The following is a 22,343-nucleotide window of genomic DNA, read 5'->3' as shown; positions in this document are numbered from 1 at the left end:
AGATAGATAAATACTAGTAAAAACAATTCTTCTTCTTTTCGTGTAGTCAATTTATAGTTGATTGATTTCAAGATTTGTACTAGTATATTCACCATCTAAGTTCTAACTAAATTTTCTCAAATAATAAAATCAAGAACTCCATCATTGTGCTACTTTACATGATGCACATGTAATTCGGATGTATTATACTTAATTGAGAAAATAAAAAAACACTGAAAAATATTATCAATTGAGATTTTCAAGAAACAAAAGTCATTAAAACTTTATCTCATGCTGTCAGGATTCCAAGAAACACAAAAAATAAAAATTAATCGGATAAAGATGAATTATTAAAATGTGAACAATTCTCTCTCCCTCTATTCCAAAAAATGTTGCTAATTTATTTTGTTTTATTTAATACACTGATATTAAAAATAAACTATTTTTAGAAAATGTCGATTTCGATATTCTAAACAAAACAATTTACAAAGAAAAAATATAATCCGCTCACAAAGCTAGGACAATCATTGGGCAGAATTTAGACAATTTTCTGTGGAACAGTAGTAGGGTTTATTATATTCGACACTCTCACTTTACTCACTCAGCCACTCTGTCTCCCAATTTTCCAAAACCCAGCAATCTACACTCACCAGGTAAACTTTCTTATTTTACAAATTTTAACTTTCTTCGCTCTTGTGCTGTTTGTTTGAGGGACTTTCTTGATGGGTTTGATTTCTTTGGCTGAATAATGGTTTCTAGCTTTTCCACTTTCGTGTTATGTAGAAAAGATGCAAACTTTGACATTCTTGTTATGTTAGTTTCAGAATTGGATTGAGCTTCATTTCTGTATTGCCTTTAGGAACTATATTGGTTATTGTTTATTTCCTGCTAGCTTATTCCTCTGTTTCTTATTTTGCTATTTGTAGAGATTCTTGACATTGTGTGTATGACTCTTTGGGTGTGGTTAGTTTTATGGATTCCTGTAATTTCCATTTCCAAGATTTGAGCTTTAGTATATTTTTGTTGTTTGCAGTCTCTGTGAAAGTGCTTCGATTTTTGTAATATGGAATTTGAAGTGTTTTGGAACAACATTGGAATTATGTGTTTGTCTGTTCTTTTAGTTCAGTTTACGAAAACTTAGCAACCCGATTGTTTCCCTTTTCCTTATCGAGAGATATTTGCTAGACTTGGAAGATTGAAACACAAGTACTTATACGGTGTAGACCTTCTCATCTTGGCTTATTGCATTGTATATTGGAAGGCACCACCTGTGGAATGATATTGTGTTCGTATACATTGTGTCTGTGTGTGAAGATAATGAGACTTCCGCTTTACTTTCTTCAGATTTTGCTGTCTATATCTAAGTCATGCAAGCTGGCAATGTTGGCTTGGCCGGGCAAGCGTTTGTTCTTGCCTCCAGCAGTGACTCGGGTGGGAAGAAGACTCGAATTAGACGGTCAAAAGAGGAGAGGAAATCCATAGCTGAATCTTTCATAAAGAAGTAAATATCATAATACTCTCTCCATCCTTTATACCCCCTCCATTTTTATGTGTTGTTTAATGTTTTAGACATTTTTAGGGCGATTGAAAAACTCTTTGGAATGACTAATCAGCCCCCAATATTTGATTGGAACAATTTAAGATGTGAAATATTGTATGAGAGATGCAAGTTCAGATTTAGGAGTATAGACTACTAAATGTGCACTTGTTTAACATTCCATGTCGAATGTTGATATTGTGTTTGTATATTAAACTTGGATTGGTTTTCAGATATCAGATTTCGAATGATGGAAATTTCCCATCCCTCAACCTTACACACAAAGAAGTTGGTGGTTCGTTCTATACAGTCAGGGAGATTGTTCGAGAGATCATTCAAGAAAATCGAGTCTTAGCTCCTCCTAAAGAGTGTCCTGAAGAAAATGGCCTGTTCTGGAGTCTTAGAACAGCGCCATTTGGATCTGTATCAATGGAACCGAATGTCGACTTGTCAGTATCAGATAGAGGTGATGTGGTAACAGAAAATGTTTCCACTTCCAGAGAATCTTATGAGTTGGCTGACAAAGATGGAGGTTCTGATCGGACAAGTGAAAGCCATCATGTACCTAATGATTACTGTGATGAAAGTGTGGAAGAGGTTTCGAACTTACCTCAAACGAAAACTCACAAGTTTGAGGAAAACAATGTGAATGGATTTGTGGTGGCTGATCATCCCATAGATATTGACGAGCGGTCAGGGAGTCGAATGCAAAGTAACGAGCAATATCACATTAAGAATGATGAAACAGTTAATAGGGAGAAAGAATTCGGGGAAATAATTCATACTGAGTCTACAGCAATCAAGATGCCGAATCAAGAGAAACTCGAAGCTCAAAATGTAGAATCGTCACCATCTTTTAAATCTCTGACTAACTCTGGTATAGTGGTGGAAACATTTCCTTTGAGGCCTGTACCGGCAACAACTGAGAAAATGGCAGGAGAATCTGGTGAACGACAAGGGGAAAGTGAAGAAAATAAGACATTTACGCAGAGCCCTTCGAGTTTTGTCAGTGAGAAAGGTGACAATAAGCTTCCACATTCAACAGTGGAACTGAATGGTGAAAACAGGGATGCAAGAGTAGTGCTAAATCTTCAAGGCTCCTCAATGGAAAACGCCATACATACATCAGCAACTAAACCCATTGGGGAGCTTGAATCTGAGGATTCCTTGCCTGACGGTGCCAAGGTATGTTTATATTGTTCAAAAAAGCTCATGTATGTATACATAAGGACATGGTGAATTATTAAGTGAGGTCATGTTCGTGACACTCAATATAAATGGGAAGTTAGACCAAGCTTGGAACTACGCCTCTGATGTCATTTCAACGACCTTTTCTCCTGCAGGCCAGCAGTTCTACTAAAACGTTGATGTCTGAAAACTCCACCGCAGTTGTAGGAAAATCAACAGATGCAAAGGGAAACAATCCCACACTGGACCGAATCAATATGTAAAGTCGTCATCTTTTAGTTCAAAATGTGCAAGTCTCTTAATGCTTTCAGCTTCCTGACATCGCCCTGTTTCGTGTTTTATTAGCAGTAAAACTTGGGATGGCGCAGCGAAGAAATCTCCTCAACCTGAAAGTAATCCACTCCTGGCTTTAGTAAAATCGATTATCTCTTCGCTTGTGAAGTTTTGGACCGAGTAGTTGTCATTTTTTCGTGCCCTCCTTTGAGCAGTACCGCCTTTTAGATGTCTTCCGTCTTCGGAGTGGTTTTGATGGTTCATGAGTAGAGTTGTTTGTTGCTAGTGATATGGTTTGGATTGAAGAAGATGGTCTGTCTTTTTACTGGGAATATTTTCTGCCATGTTAAAATAGAAGATGTTTGTTTGTTTGTTATTCAATATACAAGACTTGGTGTGTGTTTCTATGTGTAATTAGTTTGGTCTTGTATATGCTATATTTTTGGTGAATCATATTGATTTTTATGTTTGATATGTAGTAGTAGTAGTATTTTTATGAACCAATGATGCTAGGTTAAATTGGAAATTAATTATTCAATCGGGTTTGTCCCATATTAATAGGATATTGTAATTTTTTTCTATCTAATAAGGTCAGTTTCATTATCTACAAATAATATTTAGAATCACTTTTTCTTTGTATCTTTTTTATACTTTAATATCATTTCAATTTTGGAAAAATTATCCCCCCAAAAAAATAAATTTGAGCTATTGAATGTCGTAAGGGTAGTTGGAAATACATGTCCCTAGTCTATGTGAAAATTATAGTATTCCTTATATGATGTGTAATTTTCAGGATAATAAAAAAAATGAAAAATCAAACAGAATTACAAAATAAAAACATTTCTTCCCGAATGCAAGGCGTAGTGTTTATTTATGCTACAAGATGAGAAGATGTTTTTAATTTTATAATCATATTTCATTTTTATTTTTTATAAATTATAGGTGAAGGATAAATAACATAAGGAAAGGAAAAAAATGGGATTTATAAGCTGAATGATAGTTAAAATAAGGAAAAAATATGGAATTTATTATAAGCTAAAGGATAACTAATAAAACAAGGAAAGGAAATATAAAAATTGTTGCCACTAGGATTCAAACCCGGAGCAATAAATATACAATCTTGAGCAATAAATTGTTGACACTAACGTCATCACGAAACTTGTTAGACTGTTGGGATTAGGATGTACTATTAATTAAGATTTAAGCATACTTTCTTACTTTCCTTCTCTCTTACTTTAGGTTCTCCTTAATTTATTTTCTCTTTATATCTTTTACTTTTTCCTCTCATATACTTTATTATCTCCACTTTAACTTACTATATATCATTTTCTTAAATATCTTGCCCAAAAGAAATGTATCACTTATGATGAGACGGAGAGAGTATTAGAAATGTACCTAATTAAAGAATTTATTAGACATTGGAAAGTGGAAAGTATATATTAATGCTACAATGTTAAAAAAAAGTCCGTAATTCACTTTTCATTCATCTCTCTCGCTCAATCTCTGTACAATCTTCTTCGATTCCCACTCGCTCAATCTCAGTAAGGCAACCATGGATGATGGTGGTGTAAGGCAACTAATGCAGATGCAGTTAGTGAAGTTAAAAATAATTGTGCATGCAGCAAGATTCAATTTTGATTCTTGCACATCAAGGCAAATGAAAAATTGGTCACGTTTTTGGTTGACATTTTGGTACGTATATCTCTACAAATTCCCATAGCTGATTTCATCAAATATCTTGAAGAATTTGGAGAAGATTTTCGAATTCAATGTTGATTTCATTTGTCTAACCTTTTGTTTGATAAAATATCTTTAGTAGAATGGGGTCTGAGAAAATGCCAACTTACAATGGACTAATATCCCTTAAAAAATAATATAATATAAAGTGCTAGTATGCATAATTCAAGACCATGAATCAAAATTATCAATTCATTATTCTATTTGTCTGTCAATAAATATCTAATTTTTTATCGGGTCAAATTTTAAAAGGTCTAACTTTAAAAAAATTATTTAGCTTTGTAATAAAAATAGAATAAGTTAGTAAATTATGAATCTTGTTTATATTAAAATTTTTGATAAAAAAAATAGATAAATGTATGGTTTATACTCATACCAAGTTTTATGATTTTCTTATTTAGGAGATGCATCTCTCAATTACAAGTCTTACTTAAGGAGTTATGGCATTCTTTTACGCTAATTAAATTTGGAAATTTAATTATTTGGGACTAATTAATTGAATCGAGATTTAATTACTTTCGGAGTAATAAAATAAAAAACTTAATTACCTAAAACTTGAATCAAACTATTTTATGAAAGGATCCTAAAGCACATTTGGATATTACTCACACCACTTAATAAAACAGGCAAAGCGAGAAAAACATGCCCAAATATAATTTAAATGCTAAGCCCATCATAATTGAAAAAATTCGACCCACATATTGGAGGAATCTCGGCCCAGATTAATTTAAACACTCAGTCTCAGCTAAGAATAAGAATAAGAATAAGAATAAGAATAAGAATAAGAATAAGAATAAGAATAAGAATAAGAATAATCAAGACCCAGATTTCGTGGATTTATGATAAAGTAACCGATTTAGGCTCTTTGATATTTCAATTATAAAACATTAGGACAGCATAAAAATTCCTGAATCTATAAGAAAACAACCTTTGGTAAAAACAAGATTTTTCCATCAAAGCAGCAGCTCAAGCGAAACACCGGTATAGCGTAAAGTAGTACCTCCCTTCATCCCCGATTAATTGTCACTCTTTGACCAGGCACGAGTTTTAAGAAATGTAAAAAATAGTTGGTTGCAAAAAGTTAGTGGAATGTGGAACCCACTTTTTTATATTGGTTTATAATAAAATGTGAGTGAAGTGAGTTAGTGGAATGTGAGATCTACTTACCATATATAGTAAAAATGAACTGTGACAATTATTCAGGGACGGACCGAAATGAAAAAGAGTGACAATTAATCGGGGACGGAGGGAGTAATACTTAAACCTTGTACTCGTTGATGAAGATGATTGCCGATACTTCAAGTAACTCTAAAGTAGCATTATGTATTGCAACCTAAACAACATGTTGTACTTCCCAAGGTTCGATCGATCTTGTCATGCTTAATCGTGTGTGATTTGAGCTCTGAATAATAAAAGCTTTGTACCTGAGTTTCTATTTTAGGGTATTTACTTTGTGGCTATAGTTTGGTGTTATATGAAGGTGATCAATTGCTAACTAATCAGCAATCTCAAATTAATACTAATTTTCAACCATTAGATTAGGAGATATATAATGCCAAGTGGATTATATTTTAAATTTAAATATTTATTAGATGAAATTAAATGGTATTAATGTTAATTCTATCTTATTAAAATTATCCTAAAACTTTAAATTTATGTAACTCTCTCAATTTAAATTATTTTTTCGCAAAAAATATATCAAATTAAAGGTAATTATATAAGGATTCTAACGAGATCCCAAGTGCACATGTTCTGACGGCGTTCGGATGATGAAATTTGATGATTTTTATTTCAGTTTTCGTATATGTTGATAAGCAGATTTTTTATCAACAAATACCTCAAAAAATCTCAATACAATGCATGTGAAATCTCAATAAGACTATGTTGATATATTCGTGTACTTGTGTTGAAATACTCATGTCATTGTGTTGATATAAAAAAACACAAAAATGACGATCTTACCCTTTTGTTGATATTTTATCTACTACTTATTGAGATTCGTAAGATTTAATCTCATCCACTCATTTTAAAATCTAAGGGTGAAGATTTGGTCTTAATTTTGAATTATGATGCTATAAGCAATAGATTTAATCGTACTATGAGTCGAGTTTGAGCTTGCAAAAATTGAACTAAGCTAGTTTTTGTAAGACTTGAAATAATACTTGGAGATTGATTTGGACTAATTTATGGTTTCATTTGAAGTTTTAAATTCAAAATATATTGACTCGATTAACTTGAAAAAAATATTGGGATCATTAGTGGCTAACCATGGTAATTTTTGTATCTGGCTCAATTAACTTTGATTAGAAAAAAAAAATTGATGCATCTTTGCTAAAGAAATTGGGCACCACATTATCTAAAAAAAGAAATCAAACAAAATTACAAAATAAAAACGGCTTCTTCCCGAATGCAAGGCTTAGTGTTTATGCTACAAGATGAGAAGATGTTTAAAATTTTATAATCTTATTTTATTTTTATTTTTTATAAATTATAGGTGAAGGATTATTAACACAAGGAAAGGGAAAAAATGGGATTTATAAGCTGAAGGATAGTTGGAAATAAGGAAAAAAATATGGGATAAATTTTATAATCTTATTTTATTTATATTTTTTTATAAATTATAGGTGAAGGATTATTAACACAAGGAAAGGGGAAAAAATGGGATTTATAACTAAAACAAGGGATAGATAAGGTAATTGTTGCCACCTGGATTCGAGCTCGGAGCTCGAAACACACAATCTTCGGCGCTACCAATTGCACCACTCACAAATCTTGATAGGCCGTTGGGATTAGGGTTTAAATCTGAACCGTTTTATTAGACCGTTGGGAACTACAGTTATTTAAAAGAAAAAACCCCCAAAAATTCGTACTCCAATTCACTTTTCAATTTTTCATTCATCTCTCTCGCTGCTAAATCTCTGCACAATTCCTTCCCCTCTGCACGCTGCACAATCTTCTTCGATTCCCACCTCTCTCTCTCTGTAAGGAAACCATGGATGATGGTGGTGTGAGCGAACTGATGCAGATGAATGCAAATTATGTGGAGGCCACAGCAGCCATCCAAGATCTGGAGAACACCAACACCAATTTGAAGCACACCATCCAGATGAACCAGCAGATGATTTCTGAGAATGAAAAGCGCATAAAGAATTGCAGAGCAGACATGAAGCAAATCATCAAGGCTAGAGCAGCCAAGAGAAAACAAATCATGGCTAGGGGAGGAAGGGTCTTTGTGAGGAACCAGGAAGAGCTAGATTTCATTGCATCTGAGGTACAAAACTTCAACTTCAAATGTCTAATTGTCATAGCAAATGAGCATTTGTTTGATCAAGCAAATGCAATGAATTTGAACTGTGAAAGGGTGATTCTGTAGAGAGAAATGGGGTAAAGAGCTCCTGTGCTTGGAGTGAGTCAGAGTCTGATTCTTGTAGTATTTTCTTTAGGGTTGATGCTGTTGTATTGCTGTTGTATTCATTTCATTTTTTTCCTTTGTATTCATTTTAATTTTTCACTGATGTAAATCGAGTCCCATGATAATGATAATACAGTAGAATTTCTTTTTCTCATTATCTTGATTTTGGTCACTGTTCTGCTCTCGGGTGCCCTAATGTGTGAAGCTTGGTTGAGAAAAAACATGGGACTAATTCATTGTGAACACTAAGTACATAAAACATAGTCTCTTTTCATTAATATTTTCAAACACAACTCCAAACAACATGCTCCTCCCTTTTCTTCAGTGAATACAAGGATTCAACTATACATGTCCACATTCCATTAGAAAAAGGACCCAATTTTGCCCATGTGAGATCAACAAACTCTGAAACAGTGATATGTTGAAAAAAATGATCCAAGAAGAATATGCACCACCCTATTTTTGGCCTGTCTCCTTTGAGAGTAAAGCAGTAAATACTGTTCGTATTGTTTCAAATCACAAGATCATACAAGGTAATAAGTATACAGCAAGGGTGTGAAAACGTTTTAAAATGTGGACTTTAGCTCACATGACCATGATTGTTCTTTAATCCTCGTCCTCCACCCTACAGTTGCCATCTATAACAAGTGTCTTGGTAGGCACCTTGCCACACGACAAGGAGAAGCAGCATAAACTAAGTTTCATACGGTTGTAACCAATAGAAATTGACAATATTTTCCCTCTGAATATGAGAAAATTGATTAGCTCCAAGTCATATGAACTAGACAGTAGGATATCCTTTAAAGTTTTAACGGCAGCCATCTTACATGATTCATTAGCATAAGCTCCTTGTTGGAAGAGGAAAAGGAGTTCATATCATACAACTATTTTTTTGGAAAACCAAACTGTTAACGAGTGCAGGTGATGTTTCGAAATAGGCTCGTGCAATTGGAGAATCAATGGTCCTCGAGGAAGCACTGAATATATTTCAAGTTCTGTTTCAGATCTGCTGTTGCAAGAAAATTTGATTACGAGGCCCTTCAGGCTGGTTGTATATTCAGATTTCTCTTCTCTCGATGCTCTAGAGCAAGTCGGCAATGATGAGGAAGGCTGTTAACTATATTCTCAAATTCAATTTCTGTTGAGTTTACATTGGATGCTTAATGGTCCTTTCTTTTACAATTGGTTCTGTGGTCCTACCTACTTTCATGTAACTCGTTCAGGAGTTTCCTGTAAATATATTACTTCTTAGTGCAATAGTTTAACTGATTGAATCTTAATGCACTGGTGCTGATGTTAATTCAGAGGCAAGCTCTGCTCTCCTTAGCACTGATGACTATTTAGAGGAAATAGATAAGTTAGATATCATATGCTCCTGTTCCATGGACTCTATCAAAGCTGGGGGTTCAATTCTAATTTCTACTGAGCATCTTGGGATCATTTTGCAGCTGTTGGAGCGTTACGAATTTCACACAACTTCAAAAAATATGAAGGTACATGAGTTGACTATATGGTAAATATCAATATACAAGGTACTTTTTGAAGACATAACACGTGTATGATTATTTGTGTTTTGGAGCTTAAAACCCTCATTGTTCACTCATACGGAGACGCTGAAAGATGGAGGGATTTACTTGTCTCCCGCCATTCATTCCGTTGAACTATTGTAAGAAACTTGCATTCTTTGATTTCCGCATCCTGTGATATAAGAACCATTCTTTCAATGTTGTTACTGCATTTTTATGTGCCAGAGGCTGGCCGATATTCTTTGATCTTGGCGTCATCGAATATTTGGACACTTGAATTTCTGCTTCCTACACCCTTCTCGTCCAAGTTCATTTGAAACTTTTGGTGCATCAAATTTTCAGATTACAGTTCTTTAACATTAGGCCCTTATTCTAATTAATCCTCTACGCTTATTGGATTGAACAATTCCTGCAAAACATTTGGTTGGGAAATCATCATGTTAGAATATATAAATTTCAAGGTCAGCTGATAGTTTATTGCATTACTGATGTTCTGTGGACAGAAAAATTTGGCAGGTATCTTCGACTTGGACCAGTCACCCGTTTGCTACGCCGATGGAGTGGAGATCACAACTCACTACTTGTCATCAAGGTGCTGCCATGATAATTATCACCATTTCAGGATCCTATATTTTACATTTCCTCTGCAACTACTATATGATTCAGTTAGAGCTCTTTGGACGATGATATGATCAAATTAATTTTATCATGCTTCACAAATTGCCTTTTTGTTTCTATACCGTACAGGAAGGAGTCAATGCCAATTTCTATTTCTTACCTTTCAAGCCCACATCGATGAAAGTCCTCCAGTGTTACTTTCTTTCTGGAATGCAGTAAGTGGTGTTTCGCTTGAAGTGATAAAAGGTGTAGCAGGCCCTACTAAGAAGCTGCAATACGTATTTCTTATAGCTCCTGAACTACGTGCCTGATTAAATTGTTTAAAATTCACTGCATATGTTGAGCTGGTCTAGTCGGTGTGATGCTTTTTGGTCGTGGATAGTGAGTACATAATTTGACTCGTGTTGTTTGCATAACTAGACCTCTCATGTTGTCCTATTTCTCAGGCTGCGGAAATCTCTCCTTTTACTGAAGATATTGCAACCTAAGCATGTTCTCTCTGGTGACTATACTCCTCAAGACATACTTGTCCTTTCATTTAAAGAAAATAAATCCGATTTCTACCTCAAGCAGTTTCTCGAGATATTCAGGCGGTGTGTTGGACCAATTTTCTGTGAAACGGACACTCACTCAGCCACTCTCTCCCCTAATTTTCCAAAACCCAGTAATCTACTCTTCCCAGGTAAATTTTCTTATTTTGCATGTTTTACTTAACCGAAGCTCGTGCTTCTTTGTTTGAGTTATTTTCTTTGATGGGTTTTATTTCTTTGGCTGAATAATGGTTTTTAGCTTTTCCACTTTCATGTTGTATAGAGAAGATGCAAACTTTGACATGCTTGTTATTTTGTTTTCAATCTTCATTTTTCATATAGCCTTTTGCAGTTTATTGGTTCTTGTTTATTTCCTACTAGCTTATTCCCTCAGTTTCTTTTAATCTTTCTGCTGTTTGTAGGGATTGTTGAGACTGTGTATAGGATTCACTGGGAGTGGTTTATTTCACGGATTACTGGAATTTCCATTTCTAAGATTTGAGCTTCAGTATTGTTCCTTGATTGCAGTGTCTGTGAAAGTGCTTTGAATTTTGTGGTGTGGAGTAACTAATATAGTATTGAAGTGTTTTGTGTATTTTCCTGAAAGAAGAGCTTTGGAATTATGTGTTTGTCTGTTCTTTTTTTTAAGTTTGAGGTTTCGGCTGACCTCAAACGAAGAGTCACAAGTTAGAGGAAAACATTGTGAATGGATCATCCCATAGATATTGACAAGTGGTCAGGGAGTCAAATGCTTAGTAAAGAGCAATATCATGTTAAGAACGATGAGACAGTTGACAAGGAGAAAGCATTCGAGGAAATAATTTGTAGAATTATTAATGGCTCTCTATTCTAGCCACGATTAGCTAAAGCTTGATGTCATTTAAACGATCTTTTTCTCCTGCAGGCTGGCAGTTCTCCAAAAACCCGATCGGGTATCGGGTTATCCGATACCCGATAAACCAAAAATCCTATACCAGAACCTGATCCCGAAACCCGAAAAATCGGGTATCGGGTATCCAATTACCTGATATTTCGGGTTTGGATATTGGGTATCCAATTCCCGATATCATTTTTGACACCCTAACTAGGAGTGTGTTTGTATGTGAAAATTGTTTGGTCTTGTATATGATATATTTTTTGTGAATCATAGTGATATTTATGTGTGATATGTAGTAGTACTGGTTATATTGGAAATTAATTATATAGTCCCATATTATTAGATACTGTATTTAATAGTAATAATTTTTTTCTGTTTAATAAGATGAACCTTTTTTACCACAAATAATACTTGAATCACTTTTTTTTATCTCTCTTATACTTTATCAATAATGTACTATTAAAATATCATCTCAATTTTGGGAACAAAAATCCTGCAAAAAAATTTGAACGATTGAATGTCGTAAGGGCAGTTGGAAATACACGTCACTAGCCTATGTGAAAATTATGATGTGTAATTTTCAGGATTATCTAAAAAAATCAAACAAAAATACAAAATAAAAACGGCTTCTTCCCGAATGCAAGGCGTAGTATCTTATTTCATTTTTTATTACATAACACATAATTTTTTCATACTGATTAGGGAAGTGTATTTTCAATTGCCACAATGATATGGAGTATCAATTGACGGAAATTTTTTGCCGAATATTTTATTTCTAAAACTAAATGATGGATATTAAATGAAAACTACTTAAATTGTGTGACATTTTCGGAAATGAGACATTTTTGACCCTTTACCCTATGATTAATACTCAAAATTAAATGGAACTTAGTCAAATCCTAATTTACAAGTAATACTCTAATTTGCAACTCACAGTGTTATAACTTAGTACTACTCAAAACATATACTCCAAATGAACGTTTATAATTTAGTGTAATCTAAATCTAAATTTGATTTTCATTTTCAAATAAAAATGACAAACCCTAGTCTAAAGAAACAGACATTATTTACCCTCTAATTAATGCTAAAAAAAATCAATGGCATGAGAGACCACACTAAACCATGGCATGAGAGAACACTTGTCGCAGTAATCACTTCCAAGAAGAACCACCACAAATTGCTTAAGATTGGGCATCATCTTTGTTACAAAGTGTAACTGTACAATATATGTATGTGTATGATCTTAATTAATTAAGATACTTATATAGTAATAATATTAGAAAACAAACAATCACAAATACTAGTATATATGGTGTACGTACCCCATGGCTAATTATGAACGTAGAGTATATCTTGAGTGTGTGTAGTTGTGGAAGCACAAAATCAAACATGTCCAACATGGCAATCAAATCTGACAAACGCGGCTCTGCCTGAATCCAGAGCTGAGTAAGGAGAGGAACATCAACGAGCACGAAACGACAATGAGCAGAAATAATCTATATTTTTTTGAAAGGGGACAAATAAGATGGTCTCGGGAAATTTTTTGTATTACTTAAAAAAGAGAATATTAAATCTCTTTACGAAGAAATTTAGGAAAATGATTTTTTAAAATATCTTTATGCCATGACAATTTTATTTTTTCATTCATAATTATATTTATATTTTAATTAATATACCCTAATACAGAAAGCAAGGGTTCACTTCATGGCTCATACATTGCATATTACATTTTCTGGTACACCATTAAAAATTTGACAAATGGATCTCATTTAATAAAAAGAAAAGTTATTTCTAAATTCCAATATAACCTATTCCTACCCTTTCTAAAAAGAAAAGTTATTTCTAAATTCCATTATAACCTATTCCTACCCTTTCTTTCTGTTATAGTTAATCAAAATAATTATGTTAACTTTTGTTAACAAAAATAATAGGTCAAATGTTACTTATTTCAAAAGATTTATATAATAAGGGTCAAATTTTTACGTATTCCAAAGAATATAAAAAGGTTAAAAAATCTTCCTTTCTTAATTAAAATAATTTTGCTTTTAATATGGCTAAAATATATCTATCTTACAAATGTGATTAACTAGAATTTGACCAAATATCGAGTGCATACAATAATACATGACTCAACTAGTGGCGGATCCAGGATTTTTAATTCGAGGGTGCGAATAGTATGGTGGATAATTACATAATAAAGTAAAAAAAAATTATTGCTAAAAGTATTATACATTGAAACATTGTTTAATTTTAGAGTAATACATTAATTAAAAAAATCACATAATTATTTATTATTTGACGAATTCTCGTTTCTTCAAAGCGAGTGACTACATTAATTGGTCACTTGGAAACTTATAAAAACACTTTTCAGTGAGAACAAATTGTAAAGATCAAACTATTTATTCATTCAGTTTAATATATTTTTGCATATGCATCCAAAATCATAACAAAACAAAACTATACTTCGTATGAATTATAAGGAAGTGTTCAGTTTGCAAGATTATATCTCGAATTAAATATGTTATGTGCTTGGTTTATGAGATTCAATTCCACACCTCAATTCTAGATGAATAACCATACGATATTTAGTCATAGCTAATTCTTTATGACTAAAATAATCTTATAGTCCAATTCTAATGAGTACTCCATACCGTAGTAATTAAAAAATTGACTGTAAAACTTAACAACACAAACAATAATATAAACTGTTACTAACATAGAACATATACTCGTGTGTTATAAATAAATATCTAACAATGACAATAAATTGGGGAATACATTTTTATGACTATAACATGAATTAAAAAAAAATAAAGTGCGACTGGAGATGTTAATTAAATGTTTATATTTATGATTGGACAATAAAACTAAAATGTGGCGGCGTATATCATCACAATATCACTATTTCCTAGGCGGCATAATTTAGGTTTAAATCAGATGCGAGATTACTTTACAAATTTTCATTGGAGTTAAGAGTATTAAAATTACCATAATATAGGTATAATAATAGTACTAAAAGAAAAAAAATGGGGGTACAATCGTCCCCCCTAGTTCTACATTCCGTCCGCCACTGGACTCAACACGGGTTTTAAGAAGAAAGGTGAGTTGAAAGTTAGTCAAATGTGAGTCTCACTTTTATAATATATAGTGAAATGTGCAAATGATCACTGAACTATGCATTTTGCATGCAAATGGTACATAAACATTAAAAATATTGTGGGTAGTCCCTAAACTAAGGTTTAATCACATTTATGGCACTTTTTCACTATTCATCACATTTTACACAAAAAAATGAGATTTATAAGCTAAAGGATAAATGAAACAAGGAAAGGGAAATAAGCTGAAGGATAATTAAAATAAGGAAACTATATGATGTACCATTATACCGTACCGTTTCGTATACCTTTATACCGTGGTGTATTGATTTTTCGGTATACATCGTATTTGCAGTATACCGTTGACATACCGTATTATAAAAAAATTCATACCGTTACTATATCGAAAAGTTATGGTACAATATAATATCGTACCGTACCAAAAATTTGATATTTTTCAATACAGTACGATTGATATACCATTTTTTTGTTGTACCCACCATAATTAAAATACACTTACCAATAAGGGACATTCTTTTTGTAAGTAATGATGACATATAATTCCTACAAATCAAATCACTTCTCTTAGTTATTTGTTGTGATAAATTAAAGGCCCACAAAATTTCTCACCAATATTACTATTGTAACACTCCGACTTTTTGCTAGTTTTTATTTGTTCTTGAAGGGACATCGTTTGCAACCCTGAAAATTTCACCTTTGTTTCTTTTGTCAAAAGAAGAATTTTACTTTTGCGCCAAACAAATATTCCTTACCCGATTTAAACCCAATTATTATAAGCCTAAAATACATTTTTTCTTTCTTTCTTTTGGAGACCATTGGAAGTTCCTACTTTTCAAAGGAATTCAAACGCAGATAACCACTCCTTTGTTGTTCCACAAAATCAGCAACACCGAAAAAATAGGAACAAATCAGCCAAATCTATTGGAGATTACAAATTACAATCAGAGATTATCTAGTTATATATATATATATATATATATATATATATATATACACGTCTTCCTGACGATGACACACTCACATTCTTTCTATATCAAAGAAATAAGAAATTAGAGGAAGAGTTGGATGCAGGGAGAGGAGATGATGTGAGATGATGACGGAGAGGCAGCGACGGCAATGCACCGCCGTGAAAAGTACAGCAGCGGCGACAACAGAACAGCGACGGAGGCGACGAGCAGCAGCGCGTCGTAATAACGGACAGCAGCGGCGCCATAAAGGAGGGACAGCCATGGCAGAGTCTCGCGACCCAAACAGCAGCGCAGCGGCTGGAGGCTGAGGGGAGCCGCGCCTGCTGGATGGCGACGAATGGGCATTGACAGGCGATCCGTTGGACACACGCAGCGGCGAACGATCATGGCAGATGAGGGAGACAATGTTGTTCGGTCAGGAGGAATGGCGAGTGGCAGCGGCGATTTAGAGTGAGAAGTGATGAGTTTGAGAGGGAGGCCGAGAACGGAGGGATCGAGAGAGAAAGGTGTTGCACTCAATTTGTGATAGTTAGATGGAGAAGACAGATTGGGGGAAAGAGATGAATTTGGAGAGTAAGGAAAGGAGTTTGCTGTCAAAATTTAGAGAAATAGAGGAAGAGATCGAGAAGCACAGAACGAGAAGAAGAAGAAGATGGGAACTTCAAATCCCATTTTGAGATTTCACGATGTTATTGGGCCAATGGGAATAAAGGAGCTGGACTGGAACGAAAAGAGGAATTAAGGCCCTTTAAATAAGGGCTATGCCTTAAGTATATATTTAGGTGAAAATGATATGAATATTTGTTAGGCCGTGTTTTGTTTTATTCTATGGAACCTATCTGATGTGGCTTTTGCCATCTATGGATAATTGAATTTGGATCTTTTCCATCCATGGATAATCGAATTCGGGTCTGATTAGGGAGTGAGTCCTTACTCAGGCTTGTGTACACCAATGGGGATCGTGAGCCGTCTTTTGGGTCGGCCGGTCTAGTGACTTGTAGACATCTATGGAAAAATTGTTGATCAACCGAATTTTCGGCCGGTCTAGTGACTTGTATACATCTATGGAAAAATTGTTGATCAACCGAATTTTACGATGGAATTTTAGTGTCTTGAGATTTTTCAAGGTTAAAACCCCAAGGATGGTGGCATGATAAATACTTTTTATAAAATGTTTTCGGCATAAGTCCACTGAGTGCATCAAGTACTCAGCCCTGCATTTCTTTTTAAAAATGTTCAGGTTGAGCTGTGACGAGCGCGGTGGGTGTTGAGCAGAGATGGTGAAGATTGCAGAGCTGGTGAAGATTTGTGTTTGCTTTTAAATGTTCCGAATATATTATGTCTTCATACGTAATATTACTCTTCCTTCCGCTGAATGTTGTTTCTTTGAGTTCATGTATTGTTGAGATATTATTCATTTGAGTTGTCAATTATTGAAATAAAACTCTGATTTTTATTCGAGCTATTTCTATTATATCGAGCTTTGTGGTCGAGTTGTGTTATTTTTCTCTTTCTTACTCGCTTCTTTAATCCTCCCCTAGTCGCGATTCACCGTGTTTTCTATCCTTAGAAAATGCGGGCGTGAGAACTATTACTATATCATATTATATCATAGCTAGCCGCTAAAATCATTATTGGATTCAGAGCATTTTAATAATAATAGACAAAATAAGCGAAAAATTATACCATTTCTAAAATTTTGAGGCGGGAAGTGTGTGTGTGAAAACTAAAAAGTTAAGATTTCATATCATATAAAATACAAATATAATTAAATATAACATGACATTCAACAAGACGATTACATTCCTTTTTAATGTAAATTTATCATGACAAATGAGAAAGATACGAATTTTTTTCACTTTAATATTTTACGCCATTAACTCATGATAATATTAATCATCGTTCAAATAAATTTATGATCGAATGTATTATACCCTACTTAGTTTTGAATATGAAATCGGATTATATTTATAACAAATAAAATAATGTAACTTCTTCCTTTTCAGAATGATGAAATAAAAAAAAACTATTATCTGAGAAAATTGTAAAATAGTATACTAATGAATTAGTGGATAACATGTAGTAGTATAAGACTATGAACGTGACAAATAGAACTGTACGACTCGTCATTTTAATTTAAAATTTATATTTACCTATAAAATTATAAACCATCGTCATGAAAATATAATAGTAATAATTAATAACAAAGTGTTTTGTTTACAATTTACTCAGTGTTTTCAGGTGACAGAAGTCCAAGTTGTTAACATGATTAGGTGTGATGAGATATACTATAAAAATGGTCAACATTTTATGCAGTGTTGTTTTGTGAGTTAATGAAAAGAGAGTAAAGTAAGAGAGAGTGAAAAGTAGAGAGAGTGTTGTATCCATTTTAGGAAATATTTCATTTTTAGTGGGACAATCCAAAAAGGAAAACATTCCATTTCTAATGGGACAGAGGGCGTATTTAATTATTTTGTTATGATTTGATTTGATTTTGATTATTTGAATAGAACTGTATTTTATAATACTCAATAGAACATTAATGACTGGTGAGTTTTGAACGTAGATCGATGATAACGAAACAAGAAACAACGCACGCAGTTTACGTGGTTCGGCAATGTGCCTACGTCCACGGAAGGGATGAGATGTTTATTTACGTTCACTCTTTTGGTGGTTTACACAGATATGGAAACAAGAAGATGAAAAACTATACCGAGCCTCTACACTCTACAATGGTGAAAACTCACAGCTCTTTTTCTTCCTTCTCTACTCACACTCTCTGTTTTGCTCTCTCTCTTAGTTTGTTACAAACTAACTCTCCTTTCTCAAGTCTTGATCCCATGCAACTCACTATCATGCACCCTCAACCATATGAATCAGTGAACGAGCCAAATGCTCACTCCACGCAGCTTCATGTCGAGCCAAATGCTCGCTCCACGCTCCTTCATGTCGCGGCCGCATCCTACAATCACATTTAAACATTAACAATAGGACTAACAATATCTTTTCTTGCCAAATTTTATTATCACGTCTTAGCTGCAAGCATTTTATTATGGATTTTTCATTGATAAAATGGTGATTACCACCTAATCCAATATCGATTTTTTATTTTATTGCAACAAATTGAGGTTAATGTGAATCTTGCATTTCTAAGTATGTATAGCATTAACGGTAAGCACAATTATAATAATTTTAAATCCAAGCTACAAAATTAATGCCTCAACACTCTAGCAAAGAAATAGTAGTAGCAGCAGTAGTAGTACTTATTTTGCATTCCCTCTTAGCTTTATTTTTGAAGTTACTAATGAAATGCTAAAATCACGCCATAAATAAAAATAAAACGAGATCTTGCCGTGTGAAAGTGAAACTACTCCCACCACACAACCTAATGCAGTAGTATTTATTATTTTTATACTCCATTATTATTATTATTATTATTATTATATTTTTAAAATTTTTGTTTTATACTACAAGAATATGGGGATGAAAAATGGTTCATAAATATATCAAATGAATGTGACATATTGATATAGAAAAAGTTCTTAATAGGAGTGTTAAATTGTTAATTTCACGTAAGGATGCTACAAATCTTGCTCTAGGAAAATTTCCATGGTTTTGTTGATATTTAATAATCATATTGATGCTACTAAATTTATTTTCATTCAAATAACTAATTGGACAAAGCAAATAACTTTTAATTGGTACATCAACGATCTCAAATACATAAATATCTCTTAATTAAATTTCATAAAAAAGCAAATAGCTAATCGGAATTAAATAAATTTCATAAAAAAGGAAATCGGACAAAGTTGACTCCCTTAAAAACACGGAATAAAGCAAGAGTGTGGATAATGTTGGCTCTCTCACATCTTTAAAAGTCAAGGAATAAAGTAAGAGTATAGATAACGTTCACTCTCAAATCTTTAAAAATCACGGAATAAAGCAAGAGTATTGATAACGTTGACTCTCACATCTTTAAAAATCACCGAATAAAGTAAAAGTATAGATAACGTTGACTCTCGTACTTTTAAAATCACAAAATAAAGCAAGAGTATCGATAACATTGACCTTCACATCTTTAGCGTTATCTTATCTCCTTTCATCACTTAACACTGAAGTTTTTAACCAATATGTTAGAAATGTATATACAAAGTTTTATCATTTCGGTATTTCCCACAATAAGAGTCATATTTCACTTTTACTATAATGATAAGTAGATCACACATTTCACAAACTCACTTCACTCACATTTATTATAAAATCAATATAAAAAAAAAGTGGTTCTCAAATGCGCTAACTTTTTTCTAGCTTAGTATTCTTTAAATTTCATAAAACTCGTGCCACAATATGGCTCCTATTGTGGGAAGAAGAGAGTAATTTTTGATTACTAATTTCACAGTGCGTTACTAAATTTTAATTTTCATAAATAATTTTCCAAATAAATAAAATCTTGAGTTTTGCTTTTCATGAAAAAGATAGTAGGAGTAAATAAAATTTGCCTATCTGGAAAAAGGTGAGTATTGAAATAGACATGTGAGAAAAGGTCGATCGCTTCAATTGTGTAAGATTAAAGAAAACAAAATCTCAATTACCTTCCACTGCACGCCTCTACTGCTCCATTTCCATTTCCATTTCCATTTCCATTTCCATTTCTCACACACACACAAACACACACTCGAATCAAATCATCAATCATGTCTACGGATCCCGAATTGAGGCTGCCGATGATCAAGACGAGCAATTCGACCGATGAAATCGGCGGAAATGACGAAGAATTTTGCAGGAGCGAAGGAGGAGAAGATTGCCAGACGCCGAGATCTCCGCGGCACATGATCCCCGCCGTCCTCCGCTGCCCGCCGGCCCCGAAGAAGCGGCGCAGCGCAGCCGCATGCAAGAGGAAGCTCTGCGAGCTGGAATTCTTCGCCGGAGAAGAGATCGAGTCGCTTTTCAGAATTGTGGAGGTAAACAGCTGCAATGGCTATGGCTCCGCAAAGAGGAATTGTTTCATCTGAAATAAGTATATTTTTCATTTTTTTTTCTCTGTGTAGAATTGTTATATTCATGTATGTAATTTTTACACGAGTTTCATTTCTGAATTGTTTGGGGTTGATGAGATCTTATGATCTGAAACATACGATTTCTCAATAAATTGATTTGTTTGTTTGTTTTTTCTGATTTTGGTTGCTTTGCTTCTAAATTTTCTTTAATTTTTATAAAATAATATGAACAAGTTATCTGATTCATTTTTTAATACTTCTCTAATTAGTAATTACAGATCAAGGTTAAACTAAATTGGACTATATGCAGGATATAATAAATCTATTTATTTGGTAGATTATAATCTTTTGATGAATTTGAGAGGTGTTAATTGTTAGTTAAATTAAAGCTGGTAATAACTTGAAATCATGACTTCATAGAATAAGGATTTGAATCACCTATAACTTGAATGCCAATTAACCTCTCAAAGTAAAATCGATCATCTTAATTCTTGCATGTTTCTTTGTAAAATTATAGTCAACAATCACATATTCACATTCTAGAGAGATACCCTAAACCAACACAAATTAACAAAGAAAATAATTTCTAAAAAAGTGTGCTATCAATGGATACAGTAGAATTATATGAGCATTGAAAGTTTGTTGTGCTAAGAGCATCCACAATAGCGCCTAGCACACCGCCTAGCCGAGCGCCGGCGCTAGACGGTGCGCTAGGCGATCTATTGCAGCCGCCTAGCGGATTTCGCGAAAAAAACCGCCTAGCGCTCGGCGGTTCCGCGGCGCTAGGCGGTGCGCTAGGCGATCAGCTAGGCGCTATTGCAGCGTCCGGATCGCCTAGCGCACCGCGTAGCGCGAATTTTTAATTTTTTTTTGTTTCCGAAACACTATATATACGCGACTTGCCTGTCAATTTCATTCGCACCACTTGTATTAACGAGTACTCTCTCTATCTAAATTTCTGTACAAGATCAACAACGGTAAATGGATCTCAACAACGAGCCTACTTCAGGGAGTAGCGGATCTCAAACTCCCCCGATCCCCGTGGGAGGTGGATGGAGTCAGATGCCCCCATACTACAACATGTACCTGTGGCAGCAGATGATGCCCGGGATACCAGCGGGGGGGAGTCCGCCGGGGGCGTTTCCGGCGATGTCGGGGTGGGCACCCAGTGTCCAGATGCCGGGGTGGGCACTGAATTATTGTACTTTTTTAAAAATTATTGTAATTTTTTTAAAAATAATTGTAATTTTTTTTAAAAAATATTGTAATTTTTTTTAATTATTGTACTTTTTTAAAATTATTGTACTTTTTAAAATTTTAATAGTATTATTAATGTTTCCCGTATATGTCTCGTAAATTAATTTTCGTATATTGTGTGATTGTTAATTATTTCATTTTGTATATATTTGTTAATAGTGATGTGGATATTATGTGGCTAGGCTATGGCTGGGCTATTGCTGGGCTATTTGCTTGTTTTGATGATGTGGCAGAAGGATTTTTAGTGCTGATGATGTGATAGTGGCTAGGCTATGGCTGGGCTATTGATGGGCTATTCCTAATTCCTATTGTGGATGGCCTAAAAGCA

General features: G+C 33.8%; 3 protein-coding genes across 5 annotated transcripts; all 3 read left to right on the top strand.

Moving 5' to 3' along the window:
- The first annotated feature begins 497 nt into the window (after positions 1 to 497).
- LOC121782828 lies at positions 498 to 3,451 on the top strand. Of its 2 annotated transcripts, none has more exons than XM_042180795.1 (5): positions 498 to 632; positions 1,324 to 1,480; positions 1,750 to 2,701; positions 2,860 to 2,963; positions 3,053 to 3,451. In XM_042180795.1, exons 2-5 carry the CDS (start codon positions 1,347 to 1,349, stop codon positions 3,159 to 3,161), a joined length of 1,299 nt encoding a protein of 432 aa, XP_042036729.1. In that variant the 5' UTR covers positions 498 to 632; positions 1,324 to 1,346; the 3' UTR covers positions 3,162 to 3,451. The 2 variants fall into 2 exon arrangements, with proteins under 2 accessions (XP_042036729.1, XP_042036728.1); XM_042180794.1 differs by having other exon boundaries at positions 3,050 to 3,451.
- A 6,818-nt stretch (positions 3,452 to 10,269) lies between these two features.
- On the top strand, positions 10,270 to 12,003 carry LOC121780992. Of its 2 annotated transcripts, none has more exons than XM_042178661.1 (3): positions 10,270 to 10,485; positions 10,717 to 10,952; positions 11,705 to 12,003. In XM_042178661.1, exons 1-3 carry the CDS (start codon positions 10,361 to 10,363, stop codon positions 11,782 to 11,784), a joined length of 441 nt encoding a protein of 146 aa, XP_042034595.1. In that variant the 5' UTR covers positions 10,270 to 10,360; the 3' UTR covers positions 11,785 to 12,003. The 2 variants fall into 2 exon arrangements, with proteins under 2 accessions (XP_042034595.1, XP_042034596.1); XM_042178662.1 differs by having other exon boundaries at positions 11,223 to 12,003.
- Positions 12,004 to 20,455: 8,452 nt separating this feature from the next.
- Positions 20,456 to 20,773, top strand: LOC121781714 (cyclin-dependent protein kinase inhibitor SMR13-like). The gene has a single exon (XM_042179410.1). It carries the CDS (start codon positions 20,456 to 20,458, stop codon positions 20,771 to 20,773), a length of 318 nt encoding a protein of 105 aa, XP_042035344.1.
- The last annotated feature ends 1,570 nt before the right edge of the window (positions 20,774 to 22,343 follow it).

Source organism: Salvia splendens, chromosome 20 (assembly GCF_004379255.2).
Source record: "Salvia splendens isolate huo1 chromosome 20, SspV2, whole genome shotgun sequence".
In the NCBI taxonomy this organism is placed as follows: Eukaryota; Viridiplantae; Streptophyta; class Magnoliopsida; order Lamiales; family Lamiaceae; genus Salvia; species Salvia splendens.
The sequence above is the reverse complement of the archived record's forward strand: the minus strand, read 5'-3'. Positions and strand labels throughout refer to the sequence as shown.